Below are 20,755 nucleotides of genomic sequence, written 5' to 3' on the forward strand. Positions count from 1 at the left end.
ACTTCAAAACACAATTAGGAGTTTGAATAAAGCACTTACCATCAAAATTTCCGTACGCCGGGATGACGTGTCCCAAAACCTGCGTGTTTTCCTGTTTAGTGTCGCAGCGGATGCCCGCCTTCAGGGTGCGCGCTGTTGTGACGTCACACGTTGACCGCTAAATTTCAGATTTTTAACGCATCCGGTCTGCACGGTCCGCCCCAGACCAGTGCATAACTCATCATTTTGACTGTCAGATTGGTGATCCGGGCCGCATCTGGCGCACTGACAGTCAGCGGGTGTGATTGCTATGTGAATTTGGCGAGCTGAGGCTGGATCCAGCACTCACCTGCTATTGGGGTTGAGTTTTATAGTTCTATTGCCCTCATAAATAAGCCTGCATCGATAATGTGTTTATGTCCATATTTTCGTGATTTCTTGTCCTTTTTCCAATTGGAAAAAAACCGTGGTTGACGATGGTTACACGTTAGGTCGGAGGTGTGTGTTGAGAGGCGGAGGATCGAGTATCAATGATAGCGAGTGGTAGTGCGCGATCGAGTTTGGCATCTATTACAAGAAATACCACTCTGGTGCGCCTTGCTAAAGCACGATTCCTTAAAGTTGCCATCTAATCCAGCTGTGTTGAGCTCAAACGCTGTGTGGATCAATCTAATTGGGGGCTCAGCAAGCCAGGGAACGCCAGATGGGACACGTCTAATACCTCCAGTCAGACTTGGATAAAAGAAGAGATAATTCCAAAGCTAGTGTTTACGCTATCAGCTTAAAAGGAGGTCTCACTGAAGAAGGCTTACATGTTTCATGCAGGATCTTATCAGGTCTTTGTCGCCTCCCGTAAACCCTCGTCTGTCATCAATACTTCATGTCAGACACTTAAGGGCGGCCTGCTGCTTATGATTATTTAATGGTTTCACTTTGCGAAATCTTGATTGCACATGGCAGCCTTGATCATTGTCAGGAAAGGCTTTTTTGAATTTGTTATTCAAAATTTGGGAATCTTGAAGCTATTTTGACAACACCAAATTGACAAGTGACAACAGACAACTTATAATGGCTGCTGTGACAGCAAGTGATGATGATGTAGTGGTAATTTATAGGGTTGTTCCGATCATGTTTTTTTGCTCCCGATCCGATCCCGATCGTTTTGGTTTGAGTATCTGCCGATCCCCATATTTCCCGATTTCGATTGCTTTTTTTTTTTGCTCCCGATTCAATTCCAATCATTCCCGATAATTTTTCCCGATCATATACATTTTGGCAATGCATTAAGAAAAAAATGAATAAAACTCGGACGAATATATACATTCAACATACAGTATTTGTTTATTATGACAATAAATCCTCAAGATGGCATTGACATGATTAACATTCTTTCTGTGAGAGGGATCCATGGATAGAAAGACGTGTGACTTTGTATATTGTGACTAAGTATTGCCATCTAGTGCATTTGTTGAACTTTCAGTAAATGATACTGTAGCCATGCCCAAATGGATGATGGGAAGTGGAACCATGACTGTCCGTAGTGCTACCAATTGATATATCTTCTCTGCGTTGGGAAATAACATAGGGTGTTAAGAAAAAGATCAATTACTACCTTGCTTCCCCACATTGCTTCCCACGATATTTCTGATCGTAGGGAGTGGGCCAAAATTCACTCTACTCATTTTACGCTGCCTTTTAGCTATCTTTATAGGTATAACGGCGCCATTATAGATTGAGCACGACAATGCGTGAGTGGGTCGTGCAGCGCATGCATTAATTGCGTTAAATAATTTAACGTGGTACATTTTTTAAAAAATTAATTACCGCCATTATCGGGATAAATTTGGTAACCCTACCTTAAGCCAAAACTAAAGACTCTGGATGAGTGTAACATATTATGTCTGTAACGTTAAATACAATTAGAAAACGATTTAATTAAAAAGTATATACATGTTAAAAAAAGGCATGTCCGATATTTTTTTGCCGATTCCGATACTTCGAAAATGACGTGATCGGACCCGATCGATCGGTAATTTAACAGACAATTGACAATGAGAATTTACAGAACTCAGACTAGGAGGCAGATAGCTGACTTGGTATAATAGTAAAAATGACAGTTTGCGCACAGGTATTGATGTACCAAGGCAAAGATGGTATAATGTAAATGTGCAAATATTGCATATGCAGTACCCAGATTGAGACAGATGCCTGAGAACATACTACTTACTGAGATGCATGTGACAATGTTGTGGCATTAGCAGTGCAATGACAGTGACATTTCAGTGCAAACTTGAGTTGAGTATGGTGACAGCTCTTGGAAAGAAAGTTAGTTAGGTTAGTTAAACTTAAGGAACTAAATATGGATACATTTGGATCAATTATCGAGAATAGCAAATAGCATATGGACAACTTCTTCAACTTACCAGAATACAGGAGAAAACAAAACAGATGTGACTTTTCTTTTAAAGGCTGCTGTATAACTTGCTCGTTTCATCATGATGAATGAACGTTTCTTCCATGGATTGATGCGGTAAAATTAAAGTGGTGATTTAGGTCGCTAATCAGAAGAGCGCATCGCTGTTGACTATTCTAGACTAGAACTATTGTTATTTGAATTTGAGTTTCCCGAGGGACAGATATAGTTGACGCACACAGGAAGTCTGTGTTGTGTTACGTTTGTATCCAATCAGAGTGAAGTATTACCGTGTAGCGAGTTCTAACAGAATTTACCGGCGGAACTTATGTTGGCACGTTGTATTGTTCCCGAGGGGAGGTATTTTGTTGAGGGAACAGCCGGAAAGATAGTTTTATTCCGCGGGTTGCATGTGAGACAGACATAGCTACCGCATTTTGTTGCAGCCTAAATGTCAATAAAGCAACGCGGATTAGCTCCATTGTTTGATACTCCGCCTCCGACTCCTTCCCTAGCTCGCCACGACCGAAACAAAATGGTGACGTCACTTACCGTAATAGACGGCAACGGATCGCCGCATATGTTTCTTCAATACAACATGGCCGTGTCAATTTAAAAAAAAAAAAAAAAGGTCTTTATATATAGTATATATATAATACACAGTGGTACCTCTACATACGATCGCTTCGACACACGAACTTTTCGACATCCGACGTAAAATTTGACTCGCCATTTGTTTCTACATCCGACGACATGCTCGAAATACGACGACAATGGCAGCACCGCAGACGAATGCACGGCGGATTTTCTTGTGTGACAAATCAACACAGGTTTCAGAAAAGGTTGGTACAGGTGGTGAAACAAGGAAAAAGTTGATGCTTACCTTCGAAATGAAGATGCAAATGACAGAAAAATATGAGCGTGGGGTGGGCATCCGTGAAATGGCTCAACAATACATCTCCACGGTCCTCCTCCGACCATCGTTCGCCAGTCTTTATAAATTAAGCTGACAATTCTTATTGTCTCCAAAGAAATCGCCAGCTTCGCCACGTTTTCATCATTTCTTTTACAACTTATTCAACACAAAACGCCTGCTGTCTGCCTCAAATGATGGTGTTCTCAAGAGAACATTCAAAGTGAAAGTGAAACTCAAGCTCACCGGTCTGTTTCTGGCACGTGAGCCCCGCGGTGCGTTCAGGTACACAAAAAAACGTCCGCCTTATTAGAACCCGATTCGTTACACTATTACAGGAATTATTATTATTCTTTTTATTACATTATTCCAATTTTGATTTATAATTTATTTGTTTTGCTACGTGTAATTGCCATTTGTAATAGCACCAGCAGTATTTTTTAAGGATTTAGTGCAGGTTTTTGGGCTGTGGAACGAATTAATGGAATTATAATGTATTCCTATGGGAAAATCCTGCTCGACATACGACCATTTCGACTTACAAACAAGGTCCTGGAACGGATTAACTTCGTATGTAGAGGTACCACTGTATTTATATTTTTGTCTCCATCCCTGTTCCCGTTTATAATGCGCACCATGATTTTACAAGTTGATTTTGGGGAAAAAAAGTGCGCGTTATATTCGGGAAATTACGGTAATACACGGCAACTGACCAATCAGAGAGCTTCCTGAAACCCACCCGTTATTATAATAAATGATAATAATGGGAGATTTGTGTTACTTATTGTAATCTGATTTTTACAAGTTCGACCTGTTGAGAAACTAATTGTTGACTGTGTACTTTAAGCCCCACCTGTGGTTATGTAGGCAATTGCCCGTGCTGTGCAGAGTGTAGCCTGAATAATTGTAAATTGTTGTTATAACATTTATACGACAGATATTATCTTATGTTCCACAGCATGGCAAGTGTGCATTTGCGTGTTGTTTCAGCGTATTTTCTGCGTATGGTCCGGAACCTGTGACCCTCTCGTCATCCCTGCGCTGTCATATGTACTTTGCGTTCCGGCACCTTATGATTACAAATTAAGCACTGGCTCTAAATGCTTCAAATAGGTCAAAAAGTCCACCTCCACTCCACTTATTAAGGAGAATAAGTGGAGTGGAGGTGGACTTTTTAAAGGCTATTAACAGGTCTTTGAGAGTCACAATTCTAGCTAAGAGACAGATGTTCAAATACTTATTTGCAGCAGTATAATACAAAAAATTGTTTAAAAAATCATGCACTGTGATTTATGGAATTTTTTAGATTGTCTCTCACAGTGGACAAGCACCTACCATGAAAATTTCCCATTTGCCCATCATTTCTAAATGGGAGAACTTGCAAAATCGCAGGGCATTCAAATACTTATTTTCCCTCACTGTATGCGGTATATTTTAATGTGGCACATCTTCGTCTCGTTAGACGAAAAATGGCATTCGTCTTATGATGTTTTAGTGTCTCGAGACATGCTTTTAGCTCGTTTTCGATTCGTCGTCATCATGAAATAATTGGTCGTCAACGAAATATTTTCATTATCGTTGAGGAAAAACAATGATCTGAACGCCGATCGGATAAAAGAAATTTTGTCCTGGTAAACGTAGCTGCTGTCAACGGCAGCCAATGAGTTAATGTGGCGATGACGACACCTGGTGGTGAAGATGGAAACAATGATTTGTGCCATCACGCTTTCATCTTTCGATCGATTATGAGATCGTTCTTTAACTAAAAGGCTGGAAAAATAACAACTTCTTCTTACTCTGGTCAACACGTACTCCGCCAGCAATTTTGAACGTAAGCCACTCTAGCGTCCATTTTCTTCATAACAATCCACCACCTCAATCCCAAAATCTACAACCAGTTGCTTTGGTTTCATCAAGTGCTCTGGAGGTTTTACTTTGTAGTCTTTGTAGAAAACGAGCGTTGTGTACACAGCAGGGGGGCCGCTAGGAGACTTCTATTTCCATTTCAAAGCATGCGCAATACTGAGGTTTGATGTGATTACCTCTGTGAGAAGTAGAAAATAATTTGATCTATTTGCCAAACACAAAGAGCTTTAGATGTGAGTCATTTTCAAGGACTTGCCCACTTTTCCAGAAAGGGCCTTTAGTACTTCAACAGATTTATATTTCTCTGAATTGAAAAAGACGAAGACCCTTTTCATGCTAGGCCTCCTTTTCATTCTCTGACCTTCTCACCTCAACTTCTTTTCTTCGCACTCCAGCGGCCAAGAAGAGCCAGTGGTTAGAAAAGGAGGAGAGGGCGCGGCAATTGAGGGAGCAGCAGCTGGAGGAACGGCGCAGGAGGCTGGAGGAACAACGCATCCTGGCGGAAAAACGTCGCGCCGCCCTGGAGGAGCGACAGAAGCAGAAGCTGGAAAAGAACAAAGTAAGTTTTGGGATGTTGTACACTGTAAAAACTAAAACTTCATATTGGTCTTGCTTAACCATTTCGGGTATTCATTATGATTTATTTTTAACACTTTTAACACTCATTTGACTCAATGGCATACAATGATTTAAATACGATGAAAAAAGGTACTTTGGAGTGTGACTTGAGGCCATAACCAGTGTGTATTTCAGTTTTCATTCATTTTAATTTTAATTAGTTTTGTTATTAGCATTGTATTAACCCTTTGAACACCAAATTCGCAAAATTGTGACCAGAACATTACTGACTAACAAGATAAAAGCTGCAAATACAATGCCTTATGTAGTCACTACCGTATTTTTCGGACTATAAGTCGCACCTGAGTATAGGTCGCACCAGCCATAGAATGCCCAACGAAGAGGAAAAAAACATAAGTCGCGCCGAAATATAAGTCGCATTTTTGGGGGAAATTTACTTGATAAAATCAACACATAGAAGAGATATGTCATCTTGAAAGGGAACTTAAAATACAAATACAATAGACAACATTATGCTGAAAAGTGTACAGTGATGATGTTACATGACACATGAACAACGAAAATGCGAACGTGGCAGGTATGTTAACGTAACATAGCTATTAAGAGTTATTCAGATAACTGTAGCACAAAGAACATGCTAACAAGTTTACCAACCATCAGTGTCACTCCAAAACACCAAAATAACATGTGAAATTATATAATAATGTGTTAATAATGTCACACATAAGTCGCTCCGTAGTATAAGTGGCACTCCCAGCCAAACTATGGAAAAAAACTGTGACTTATAGTCTGAAAAATGCGGTACTTAAAATAGTAACTAGCTGCCATCTTTTGTTGCAAAGTAGTAACTACATGAGTAATAGTATTTAACTATATCGTTTTTGCAGCTCTCGGCTTGTTAAAGTTAGCAATGTTCTTATCGCAATTTTGCGACTTTGCCACTTAAAGGGTTAATTTATAAATGTATATTATAAAAAAATAATATGCAGTAAGTAAAGATAAGTAAAAATATCTATATTATTTAGGGCTGCTGCGATCGATTATTTAAGTACCCTAATTTTCGGACTATAAGCCGCCAGTTTTTTCCCTCATTTTGAATCCTGCGGTTTATAGTCCAGTGCGGCTTATTTGATGATTTATTTGGGTTAATAGGTAAAACTTACTTTGACAGCGGCATCATAAGACTGTCATAAGAACGTCATAATTATGACATGACACTATCATGGGCATTACTGAATGCTTATGACAGATGTCAATATGTGTCATGTGGACTATTATATCACTAACTCCATTTATGTCCAGCTCAGATCTTTTACGTCCTTTCAAAAGTGAGATAATTTGCTGGATGACACTAACAGACATCTATTATAAACATTCAATAATGCTTATGACAGTGTCATGTAATAATTATGACAGTATTATGGCACCACTATCCAAGAAAATGTTACCAAATACAATAGCTAGCAATTAATGAAACAACTGGAACAGTAACTGAAGAAATAATTAGCACAGAACATGAATTTTGATTGTTATTTACATCTGTAGTGCCGCAATTCATGCTAGGAGGAATGTTGGATGACAACAGTGTTGACAGCAGGTGGCAGCAGAGGTTGACTGTCTCCCCCAAGGGAGCAGTGATGGCCAAATGAAGATTTTTGAAACAATAAGGCTATGCAGCTTCATGGTGGTTCGTTTGGTTTAATGACAGTCTTATAATGCCTTTGTCAAATAAAGTGTTACCAGTTAATATCTTTTGGTGTAAATATGCCATAATACAATGAGGACAACTGCGGTTTATAGTCCAGTGCGGCTTATCTATGAACAAATGCCCTTTTCATGTCAAATTTGGTGGCTGGCGGCTTATAGTCAGGTGCGCCTTATAGTCCAGAAATTACGGTAATCGATTAATCTATTAATTAGTTTGAATAATCGTGTAATCGGATTAGGAACATTTAATGTGTCGCTGAACGAATTTTAGGATATGTAACACAAATGCTTGCTAATATTGCACTTTCAAAAGAGCGTTAAATGCGAATTCAAAATCAAATTCCCAAGTGTTTCTTCAAACTATGCAGAATTCTACTTTCATTACACAACAGCAATAAATGCATTTAATAGTAAATCAAAATACCTTAACTTACCCTCAAACGATATAAAGAAAAATAAATAGATAATTGAGGATCGAAGTACAGAAAAAGAACAATTGGCTAACTGCTAAATATACCTATAAACTAAATTACCAATGCATTAAACATATTAGCTCAAACAAGATCTTGCAACCTTATGTTAGTCTTAACAGGGAGCAGCTGGATCCGGCCATGTTAGCTGAATTGTCATATTCACTCTTGCCACTAGATGGTAGTGTATCCGCCCAAATCAATAAAGTTAAATACAAATACTTTCAAAACAAACCATTACAACGCAACTCTAATTAAACGAAACCTCCATGAAGCAAAATTTGATTCAAAGCTTTTTTTCTAATCAAATTATTTGAGTTAATCGATTAATTGTTGCAGCACAAATATTATTAAATGCTGATATGCCATTTCTGGAGAAATTGCAATGGTGGCATTGCTGTGATGATTGGTATATCATGTCACTTTCTGTTGATCTGAGGGAAATTCAGGTTCACTTCCGGTTGATTTGGGGCATTTCGGGGTCACTCTTGTTGATATCGGGTCACTTGGTTTGGAAATCAATAGGAGTTTTTGTGCTATTGAAAACAATGGCGAATGGGGCCATTGGAAATCAATGGGAAATATTGGCCATTACAAATGAATTGGTGTGTTTTTGGCAAATTTTGGCTGAACCGTACGTCTTTTTTTACAAAAACTATAAAACTTTGTCTATGTGTGTGTGTGTGCACGTGTTCGTTCCCTATGGACTCCGAAATGGCAGAGCTGAGCGGATTTAGACGATATTCTACAGTTGTATTTGTGTGTTTTCTTAGATGGGTTTCATCTCTGTAGGCCTCAATTTAGTGCGAAAAATTCATTTGAATCTTGAAAAATGAGCATAAAAAATGTCTATTTTCAGTTTTTCACCCGAATAACGCCGGGCCGTACTGCTCGATATATCTATCCAGCATACATAAAAAAAAAAAATCAAGCGGAAGCCATGATTTCGAGGTTTCTTATGTGTCGATTTAAAGGAATCCACTTATAGAAAGACTTGTTCTTAAAAGATAAACATAAAAAAAAATTGATATTAAAACCCGTCTTGATGTTTTCATTTTATACAATTTGTAAAATTAGTTTAACTAGAAGGTCGCCATTGTTGTTGACGTCGCAGGGCGGTGACGCCACTGGGTTATGCTGACGGGCTTCCAGAGTAGGATTCTAGCGACATAAAAATGTTGTCTGTTCAACCCTTTCAATTTGAACTGAGGAACATTATTGAGCATGACATCACTGTCCATATTTCACAAAACCAACAGCAAAAGAAAATGAACAGGAAAGACGGGATGAGACGAGACGAGAGTATGACAAAACCGGTGTTTTGCCAAAATGTGTTACACCGGCGAAACATGCTACAAGAGGCAAATTTGACACCCAAAGTACTGCCGTGCCCTTTCAGCTTGTTTTGTTTAGATGCATACAAGCAAAAACTTACTAGAGATGCCTTAAGAAAATACTTGAACGTAGTAATATCAGATAAGGGTTTAAATACGCTACGTGACTAATGTGGTCAACAGATAAACAATCTGCTTTAGAGCTACCACAAGAAATCACAATGCTGAAAAGTATGAGAAGGAGACACATGCAAAAAGTATTTTGAGGTAGGGCTGGGCGACATGTCCTAAAGTACGCATCACGGTAAATTGAGCAGATTTACCTCAATAACGATAAATGACGATAAATTCGCCCAAGCGACTGTTATATAATTTGAAAATCTGAATCAATGCGTGAAATACAAATAAACTGGGTCTCGTTGATTTATTTTCCAGATTTCAATTTAACATATTTAAACAATTGCAGTCTAAACATTAAATATATAAAACATTCTTGTAAAGCATAGGAATTCAAGTATGAACATTTATAACAGCTTGTAAAATCAATATGAAGACTGCAAATATGTCATTGTAACACAAATGACTTACAGTTCGAACAAAACACTTCAAACAGACAACTTATAATGGCTGCTGTGACATAATTACTCAACACAAGTGATTACTTCAAGGTTTCAGGTTTTTTTCCCCAGAGCATTTTTTGATACATGCATGCACACATGCAACCCCCCCCCACACACACATTAAAGCTATATTGCTCTATTGCAAATGAAACATTTAAGATTTTGTCATGGCAGTAATGACACAGAATGAAGCAAGCACATACAGAAAAATAGCTGTGGCCATTAAACGGTTATGGTTCACTGTTGCATTATAATTTATGCTAATGCTTAACCCTCATAAAAGATATCAAAGATAACACACACACGCTCACACACAGATACAAAATAACGCGACATACTAATTGCTAGATGCAGTCCGTGCCCAATCCACTCATTAAGTTCAGTCGTTTTGACAAGGTTGGCGCCGCTATCCGACTCCATCACGTTCATTTTATAGCGTTAGCCTGTGGCCTGGCTACCAGTAGAAAGCACCCTTTCCTGAAATCATGAGAACCAAGGAGGAAAGTGGGTTTCAAGGCCGCCAAGATTCTACTTAATATGGGCTGAAAGTTTGGCGAAGCTCCCATAAGCCCGACTCCATCACGTTTGCTTGCAGCAATAGCTGCTAGCGTTAGCCGCTAGCGTTAGCCTACCGGGCTTCTGTTTGTTTGAGTTCCTGATAACCGCGTGACGTCATACGTAAGCATACTTAATGCTTTCTTAAAGGGGAATGAACATAGCTGAACAACACAGTCCTAGCAGGATGAAAAGACTATATTTTCTTGTTTTATTAAATTACCGAAATTATTGACATGGTCAAGATTACGTCGGTCGTCGTAAAGAATTTCGGTAACTGTAAATTTTCGGTATACCGCCCGGCTCTATTTTGAGGCAATAAAAAGGTAATAAAAGACTCAACAAAAACCTAAATTGTAAGTACTCGCCGCTTTTAACCGATGTGCGCATGTGTTGGACGTCTCGACACGTAGAAGGAATTGCAGAGGACTGTAGTGTTCGTTTAGTGAGTGACAAACTAGGAGATCACCTAGAGCGTCCATTGCGCGCATAAAACATGGCACCCTCTGTAGGTCAAAACATGTACTAAACATGTAGATTTTTAAATAAATGGCAATATTTGATGTGTTTCTAATAATATATTTTAGTAAAAGTAAACAATTGTGGCTTATTAGAGCCTATAGGTCTTTAAGTCTGAGGTTCCCTTTAAACAACCTTGGCCCCAACAACCCAGCACAAGTAATATGCCCGGCAATGCTGGGCCATACTGCTAGTAACGGGTTAAATTAAATGTCTTATGTCCTATAAATAAATGAATTACCAAGAATAGTCACTTACCCTATAAAGTGTTAAAGAGCTGAAGTGCCAACCTTTAAATAGATGTCAACTGTAGTGACTACTGTCTCTGAAAGGGTTTAAATAATTAACTTTTTAAGTGGACTTAGCCAGTTACCCATGTTGTTCAGCTCGGTTTTCTGCATGCTCCACTGCCTTTGAGGTCGCCTGTATTCAATTTATTATTTTTTTTTACTACAGTCGAGGAACATTTTCGAGATAATTCTTTTGACCTTGTACTCGTTTTCTTCGCTCAAGGAACGCTATGAGGCGGCCATCCACCGCTCTGCCAAGAAGACTTGGGCCGAAATCCGCCAACAAAGGTGGTCGTGGGCCGGCAACCAGAATCCCAATCAGAAAGAGAGTAAGTATTCAAGAAGGGAAATCAATACACGCTAAAATACACTGTACAATACGGAAAGTTGTCCTTTAACGCATTCACTGCCATTGGCGGTGATAAACGTCCAATCAGGCAGATGTTCTCTCTCCACCGTCAACCTTCCCAAACACGTGGACTCGGTTCTAAACAAGCGTCTCTCCAAGTCTTCGGCCACGTTGTGGAACTCCCCCAGCAGAAGTAAGGCTACGACTGGAATGAGCAACCACCTTCCCTAAATGTGTCCATCACGCCTCCACCACCGCCTGGGAATCATCCGTGTCGTTGTTTCTTTGGTTGTGTCTTCCGTTCCTTCTGCCTGATTTTGATTCCAAATCTTTCTTGACGGTTGACACGTTTCCCCCCCCAACCCTTTTTCTTTTAAGTTGAAGGGTCTGATCCACAGCTTCTGCATGAATGTACTTTGTGCTCGTCTGTCTTGTGGTTGCTTCATTCTGTGGTGATTTCATTCCCCAAGCCCTAACAATGGCCTGCTTCGATTCCATTTTCTTTCAGTTAAGAATATCCTGTCATCCTGGAAATTAAAAGTGAGCGAGTGAGTCAGCGTTTTTGGGGAGTGCTAGATAATGTATTCTGAGCAGGAAGTGGGGCTGGCAAAAATAGATGACTCCCCGTCGCAGGCAGAACACACCTTTCCGGTAGTTTGGTGGTGCTGCAGAGAAAGTTGGTTTAGTGAGATAAAGTCTGAGTCATCAGTCTTCGTACTGTCTAGACGGGCATTTCAGAGAATTTCCTTTGTGGCTCATCAATCACAATTCCTAAAGTTAATCTGTTGTAGCACCAAAACCCACCTGTGAGAGGCAGCATAGTGCTACAGAGAAGAGAGTAGTGGCTGTAGTAGAAGAAATAGGCCGCCTGCTAGCTAGGGTTGCCAACTCCCTGACAGAAAAATAAGGGACACCTCATTGGTAACGCCAGCCGGCCCGACAATCGTCAACCTTGAATAATTTTTTTTAGGGTTTTATTTGTTTTATTAATAATTTTACTCAAACCTGAAATAATTAGGTACATAATTGAGTGACATAAGCACACGGTAAAACAATGATTATCAGCAATGTATTTTTAATTCAAAAAATACTAAAATAAAATGAACATCTGTCCTGTTTAATGTAAAACTGCGTAATGCAGTGCTTCTCAATTATTTTCTGTTACGCCCCCCCCAGGAAGACGTAAACGTCTCGCTCCCCTTTCAACTCCCTGCCGCCACTGTAAATGGTATCATTTCTCTTTGAAATTAATATAAGTACGCCTCTGCATAACATTGTCCTTGTTAACATCAAAGAAAAATGTTATATTGCTCAACTTACAAGAAAGTACAATTACAGAAAATGACTAATAACTAAAGATGTCCCAATCACGTCATTTTCAAAGTATCGGTATCGGCAAAAAAATATCGGACATGCCTTTTTTTAATGTATATTTTTTAATTAAATCGTTTTATAATTGTATTTAACGTTACAGACAAAATGTCTTACACTCATCCAGAGTCTTTAGTTTTGGCTTAAAGTAGGGCTATCAAATTTATCGCGTTAACGGCGATAATTACTTTTTTTTTAATTAATCACGTTAAAATATTTAACGCAATTAACGCATGCGCTGCACGACCCGCTCACGCATTGTCGCGTTCAATCTATAATGGCGCCGTTTTACCTATACATAGAGCTAAAAGGCAGCGTAAAATGAATAGAGTGAATTTTGGCAGCCTTTGGAGCTTTTTTTTAATTGGCTAAAGCCTTACTATCCCTCTCTCAACAATTAGAAATATCGTGGGAAGCAATGTGGGGAAGAAAAGTAGTAGTTATCTTTTTCTTAACACACTATGTTATTTCCCAAAGCAGAGAAGATACAGTGGGGAGAAAAGTATTTGATACACTGCCAATGGGTTTTCCCATGGGTTGTGGATGTGGGAAAACTCATTGGCAGTGTATCAAATACTTGTTCTCCCCACTGTATATCAATTGGTGCCACTACGCACAGTCATGGTTGCCACTTCCCATCATGCATTTGGGCAGAACAGTTAAATGGCTACAGTATCATTCACTGAAAGCTCAACAAATATACTAGATGGCAATATTTAGTCACAATATACAAAGTCACATTTATCCTTTAAGAATTACAAGTCTTTCCGTGGATCCCTCTCACAGAAAGAATGTTAATAATGTAAATGCCATCTTGCGGATTTATTGTCATAATAAACAAATACAGTACTTATGTACTGTATGTTGAATGTATATATTCGTCCGAGTTTTATTCATTTTTTTCTTAATGCATTGCCAAAATGTATATGATTGGGAAAAATTAATGGGAATGATTGGAATTGAATCGGGAGCAAAAAAAAAGCAATCGGATCGGGAAATATCAGGATCGGCAGATACCCAAACTAAAATGATCGGATCGGGAGCAAAAAAACATGATCGGAACAACCCCGAACAACCCTACTAATAACTCCCTGATACAACGTTCAATCTTTTTCATATCTAGTATGTATGTGAGGTATCCCAGCCTGAACACGACTGCATTGAAATATTACCAATTAGGCCTGGCACCCCGTAGTGGGAACAGGAAATGCCCTTTTTTACGAGACAGGCTTCTCCTCCAAGGAAAAAAATCAATTGACCTCAAACCTGCATAAGGCGAGCCTTGAGACATGTGTTCAGGTGCTTGATGAAAAATATTGAGGTTTGGTTGAAGCAGAAGGGTCCAACAGGAAAGTGAAAATGACCGTCACCATTTTGCCTCTCTACACGTTTTGAAGAGTCATAACTTGGCAGATATACAAGATATCTGCTCCAAACTTCCCACGCTTGGTGAGAGTCTTACCCTGATGAGTCCTGAAGTGGTCATTTGCATCAACTCTGTAGCGCCAACTAGTGGCAGCAGAATTTAAGGCCCTTACATGCTCAAAAACTCACCAAAATTTGCACAAACATGTGGCTTTGTGTAAATTTGGATAATTTTAAAATGTTGCGAAAAAATATAACAAAATGGCTCGGTGGCGCCCTCTTGAATTTTTCTAAAAGGCCTCTGCTATTATGTTTTTTTCAACGTAGAGCGATGAAATTTGGGGAGTCGATACATTGTACAAAACTGCTCCAAAAAGTCTTTTGCATCCATCTTCCAAACCCAACAGGAAATCGGGTGTTTTGGATTGAATGTGAATTTTTTTTAAATCAATTTACACGGTGCACATTTGAGACCTTGGCACCTAGGGAATTACTTGGATCCTCCTCAAAACTGGCAAGACTGTTCATGAGACATATGACATCTTAAGTTATCCAAATAGTGTATTTTCATTCACGGGCCTGACCTGTGCATGGTGCCAAACTCGGCCATTTTTTGTCAATACACCAAAATCAGAAAATTGCTAATAAGTCCCTGATACAACGTTTATTCTATTTCATATCTGGCATGTATGTGAGGTATCCCAGCCTGAACATGACTGCATTGAAATATTACCTATTAGGCCTGGCCAACCCTGCTAGGAACCGAAAACAGCCTTTTTTACGAGACCGCCTCCTCCTGGAAGGGAAATAAATCAATTGACCTCAAACCTGTTTCAAAGGAGCCCTAAGACATGTGTCCAGGCGCCTGATGAAAAATATTGAGGTTTGATTGAAGCAGAGGGGTTCAACGTCCAAAATCGGAAGCGTATTTTTACATTAAATTTGCGTTTAACTGCATTCTTTTGAAGATTTTAACCCTGCCTACATGTGATACATGTTGTCTTTTTATGTTTTTCTCTCAAATTGCAGCCCGTAACGCTGCCCTCAGCCCATGGGAGAGCAGCATCGTGGACCGCCTGATGACGCCAACCTTGTCGTTCCTGGCTCGGAGCCGTAGTGCCGCCAGTGTGCTCCCCAATGGAAAAGATGGACGTAAGTCGCCCTTGTTAAGAATCTGCGTATTTTTATTTAAAATAGAATAGGTTTCTGATGATAATGTCTTTCTCTTCAGAGTCCCCACTGTGCCCTCGGTCCTCTTCCGCCAGCCCCCTGACATTGTGCGCCCACCAACCCCACCACCGCTGCGCCGAACGCTGGAGGGTGACGTCCAGCACGCCAGACATCACCCAACGGCAGCACAGACGGAGCTCCACACCCGTAGGATCTACGGCGCACGTTTGACATCCTCCATTTGGGTATTTACTTCTTATGTCATGTTGAAGATTGACAGAACCAAAAAAGAGAAGAAAGACAAGGAGCGGGAGAACGAAAAAGAGAAAAATGCTTTGACAAAGGAGAAGTTCCTTAAGAAGCGGCAGTCGCTTCCGAGCATGAGACACAGAGCAGACTTGAGGTAAACACACACACAAAAAAATGTTCATTTCTTTAAAATGGATTGGAAAGTGGATTGATTATCTTCTGTAAAAAATGATCAAGTGGAACAATTTATTGTATTACTTTTTTAAAAAAAAACTACTTTGGACTTCCTGTTAAGAGATCTATAATTCTATAGATTCTATAAATTGGTACATTTCCATTTGTTTCTGAAGATATTGTAGCAGTTAATCAATAAATGAAGGGGTGCCAATAATAGAGAACAGGACTATTTGAGAAAAAAATAATTTTATAACAAAATATATTACCGTATTGGCCCGAATATAAAATGGCGTTGATTATAAGACGACCCCCTTTTTTTCAAGACTCAAGTTTGAAAAAAGACTTTTTGAACACCAAATTAATTTTTATGCAGAAAATAATTACAGTACATCTGAAACAAATGATTATAACAATATATTTGAGAGAAAAAGCTGGTTATTTTGACTCATTCAAATCTTAATATCTGAACATTTAAATATGTAAACTAAAGTGCAATCACATTCTTAAATGAATGGTTTCTGGTCTTTTCAATGCAAATAAACCGATCTATTGTGATAAAACAACAAAATTGCAATCAGTGCATTAACCATCAAAGTGAAGTCTAACTGTAACTGTAGTCTTGAAACAAATCTGAATAAGGAAAAACAATGCAATAAAATAATGCAAACTGGTTAAACTTGAGAGTAGCTGAGATCTATCATGACAGAACATCGCTTCAATGATATATGGCGCCATCTAGCGTCGTGAATGGGTATAATGTCTAGACCCTGAATATAAGCCGATCCCCACTTTTTCAGTCTTATTTCAATGCAAAAAACATTTTATATCCGGGCCAATACGGTAGTTTTCAGGGAAAACCTCAACACAATTTGAGCATCAGTGGCTTTTCAAAGCAAAATAAAAGCAACAATAACTAGAGTAGCACTCTGAGATGGCAGATTTCTACCTAAACCAAAGCATTACCATATTTGCCTCTTATGAATTTTGACCACATAGCGCCCAGCTTTCATGTTCATTTATAACTTATTTTACCCTTGCATTCATATCCCAAAATGTCATCATTTTGCCTCTTCTTATATCCCCTAACCTGCAAATTTGAGTAAAAAATGCTAACCTGTTATCATGTTATCGCTAAATTCCCTTTTTGACCTCTGAGAACTTTGACCCTATGACCCTAAAATTTAATCACCACTCCTGTTTCTTATTATAAACACATCCTGCAATAAAATGGATCGTAAATTCTTGCAACATGAGAATCACAACTCTGTATTAAATATATCAGTGACAACAGCGCCATCAAGTGGAGTATTTTTTCCCGTGCTTGTAATGCAGACTTCTCATGAGTCTTTACTATGATGGCGAACACGTGGTATCACTATTTAGTCTGCATGGTTGAGAAGAGTTGAAAGGGAGGCACGGAAGTCTTTCTTTTATCCGCAGGCCACACAACAAATGGCAGGCATGACAGAGGGGACGGGATGCAATTGGGGGGGGGCGTCCACTTCCTTTGGCTCGAGAAACAAAGAGCGCGAGTGAGCTGTCATTGCTGGAGGCTAAAAACAGAGTGATGTCATCCTTAATGGAATAATGCACTTCTTGGATGATGTAATGTTTCACTGCAGAGTTTCTTAAGGACATAAGTTTAACTTATTTCTATTGATGGGGCTACACGGCCAATCCTTTTGACTGCGAATGCTGGCTTTTAATTTTAGTCTATTGGATGAAAATACTATTAATCTTAGTCATATTTTAATTAGGGCTGTCAAACGATGAAAATTTTTAATCGAGTTAATCACAGCTTAAAAAATAATTAATCGTAATTAACCATGTCTAAAATATGCCATATTTTTCTGTAAATTATTGTTGGAATGGAAAGATACGACAAGACTGATTTATACATTCAACTTACTGTACATAAGTACTGTATTTGTTTGTTATAACAATAAATCCACAAGATGGCATTAACATTATTAACATTCTTCCTGTGAAAGGGATCCACGGATAGAAAGACTTGTAATTCTTTAAAGATTGTGAGTTTGTATATTATGACTAAGTATTGCCATCTAGTGTATTTGTTGAGCTAAACGAAATGTTTGAATAGAGTTTAACCAAAGTCTGAGTATTATTTTGCATAGCTATTTTGATTGGGAATGCCAGTTCTCTTTGCATTTGGCGTTTTTCTTTTTGTGAACTTTTTTTTTTTTTTTTTGGGAGGGATAGGAATACTATTTTAGTTGTGCTTTCAGTAAATGATACTGTAGCGACTTAACTGTTCTGCCCAAATGCATGATGGGAAGTTGGGCAAACACGACTGTCGGTGGTGGCTGCAAATGGTATATCTTCTCTGCGTTGTGTTCTATACAGGGTGTTAAGAAAAAGATCATCTCCGTTCAATCTTCCCCACGTCGCTCGCTACAATAGATATAATTGTTGTGGAAGAGATGCCAAAGCTTTTGCCAATAAATAGCCCAGCCCAAATGAATGCTTGTGTCCACTCCACTTGCTTGTCTCTGCCTCTTAGCTCTCAATATACATAAAACGGCGCCATTGTAGTCTGTTTGCGGCAATGCGTGAGTGGGTCGTTCCGCGCATGCATTAAATATTTTAACGTGATTAATTTAAAAAAATAATTACGGCCCGTTAACGCGATAAATTTAACAGCCCTAATTTTAATCATTTCAAAATGGGTCAGTCTTTGTTGGGTTTTTGTCGACGAATATGCAAGCAGTTTCCGTCTACTTTTAGTCGACAAATACTGCAAACATTCAAGGGTTTTACTTTTTTAAAAAAGTTTTCCAGCAACTTCGACAGCATGGGTTTTGAAAACTTTATGCAAATTATTATAATTAATAATAAAAAAAAAAAACTGGTTCATACCACCACTAAATCAGGAGTAAGGCTGTCTGAACTACTACACTTATTAAATACAAGATGTAAACTGCTATGTATAAAGTTATGTACTTCTATGTACTTCTTCCAATGATAATACACACTCAGCAGAAAAACAGTACATTATTTTCCATTAATTAATTAACTTACGGACTGTAAACTTTGAGGACACTCGCCACTCTGACGCTAATGCTAACGCGAATGCTATGCTAATGCTACAAGTTACATTTGGCGTATCTCAGCTAGGGCTGCAGCTATCGATTATTTTAGTAGTTGATTAATTGATGGACTAGTTAGTTCGAATAATCGAGTAACCGGATAAGGAACATAAAAAATTAAAATACCCGAGCTGAGCCTCAAACGGTATAAAAAAATGAGGATCTATGTAAAACAAAAGAACAATTGGCTAACTTACATAGCAAAAGTCTGCTAGCTTAAATGCTAAAAAATGCTTTAAAAAAAATTTATTTTTACAATGCTCTTAACAAATGGTTCGGACACATATTCCCACAAAAAAAACGGCTAAAAATACTTTACGAATGCATTAAAAAAAACATTAGCTCAAACAAAAATTTAGCTTACGTTGGTCTTAACAGAGCAGCTGGATTCAGCCACGTGAAATGAGGCAGACTAGAGGGCAGTGTATCCACCCGAATCAATAAAAATAAATGCAAACACTTTCTAAACAAACCATTACAACGCCACTTTAATTAAACGAATTCTTGAAGCAGCAAAATTTAATTCTAATCTTTTTTTCTAATCGAATACTCGAGTTAATCGATTAATCGTTGCAGCACTAATCTCAGCACTGACACAGTTGCATGCCACGAACTGTATGAAAAAAAGAATTTAAGAGGACGCTTGCCATTAGCATTAGCTTACTGCTAACAAGAACGTGAATGCTATGCAAATGCTACGCGTTACATTTAGTGTGTAATGATCAATCAGCACAGACCTTTAAAGGCTAAAGCAACATTGCGTATTCTCTCTTGCCAAGATAAGAAAGCATCGCTTATCATGTGTTTCAAAATGAGCAAGCCTGGAGAGGACATCGGTAAGTGTGGGCGGAGGGGCACAGCATGTCACATGAGTGACACAACCAACCCTGCTACAATGCAGGCTAGCTAACAACACATACAATTGGAAAATGTGAAAGAAATGATGAGAAACTATGTCGAGTCTTCGTCTCGTTCTAGTCAGAAGACAACAAGCATTAGTCTCATTAGGTTTTTGTCTCCCAAGAGAGGATTTTAGCTCATTCTCATACTCGTCATGAAGAAATATTTACTTTATTATTAGTGATGCACGATAATGCATTTTTCAGCCGATACCGATAACCGATAATTTCCTCCTCGTTCCAACCGATAACCGATAATGTCAAGCCGATAATTTTATTAAAGATTTATGTAAAATTTTAAAGTATACACAAGAGAAAATATTGCTGTGCAAAAATAATATTGCTCTTTTTTTTTTCAACATCAAATATGAACAAGTAGTAGTAGTAGTAGTAAATTCCAACATCTAAATAAAGACAGATTGTCTGACATTGTGTAATGGTAAACTTTTGGCAACAATTACTTACAGAGTAAATACATAAGTTGCACAAAAATGGCTTTAAAAGTATGCCATTCCTAAAGAATAACATTACTACACAGCAAAAACACAGCTCCTTAAGACTAGTTAAAGTCCCTTGTTTTCAGTGTAAATCTATTGGAAATAAGTTAAATTAACTGCCAGCACTTCAAGTATATTTCACTCAGATTTCTTGAAGAAAAATGGCCAGCTGAAAATAAGATTAACAGCCTTATTTTAAGCAATAAATTATTATACATAATCCAAAAAAAAAAAAAACTTGTCAGAAATGTTCTTTATTCAAGAATATGTATGGTTCAAAACATTATTTGAAAGCAATTTTTTCTTGATTTAGGTGAAAATGAGCT

The 20,755-nt window shown here is 38.4% G+C and overlaps 1 protein-coding gene across 2 annotated transcripts in view; it reads left to right on the forward strand.

Annotated features, from left to right (window-relative positions):
• map7d1a (MAP7 domain containing 1a) overlaps positions 1-20,755 on the forward strand; it is a 97,516-nt gene that overhangs the window by 53,817 nt on the left and 22,944 nt on the right. The window contains exons 5-10 of one of the 2 annotated variants that reach the window (XM_057833610.1): positions 5,567-5,730; positions 11,469-11,574; positions 11,683-11,787; positions 15,360-15,482; positions 15,562-15,707; positions 15,773-15,903. In XM_057833610.1, coding sequence (XP_057689593.1) covers positions 5,567-5,730; positions 11,469-11,574; positions 11,683-11,787; positions 15,360-15,482; positions 15,562-15,707; positions 15,773-15,903 — 775 coding nt within the window. The remainder of the gene's footprint in view (positions 1-5,566; positions 5,731-11,468; positions 11,575-11,682; positions 11,788-15,359; positions 15,483-15,561; positions 15,708-15,772; positions 15,904-20,755) is intronic. The other variant, XM_057833611.1, reaches the window with a different exon arrangement.

This window comes from Corythoichthys intestinalis, chromosome 4 (genome assembly GCF_030265065.1).
Source record: "Corythoichthys intestinalis isolate RoL2023-P3 chromosome 4, ASM3026506v1, whole genome shotgun sequence".
Lineage (NCBI taxonomy): Eukaryota > Metazoa > Chordata > Actinopteri > Syngnathiformes > Syngnathidae > Corythoichthys > Corythoichthys intestinalis.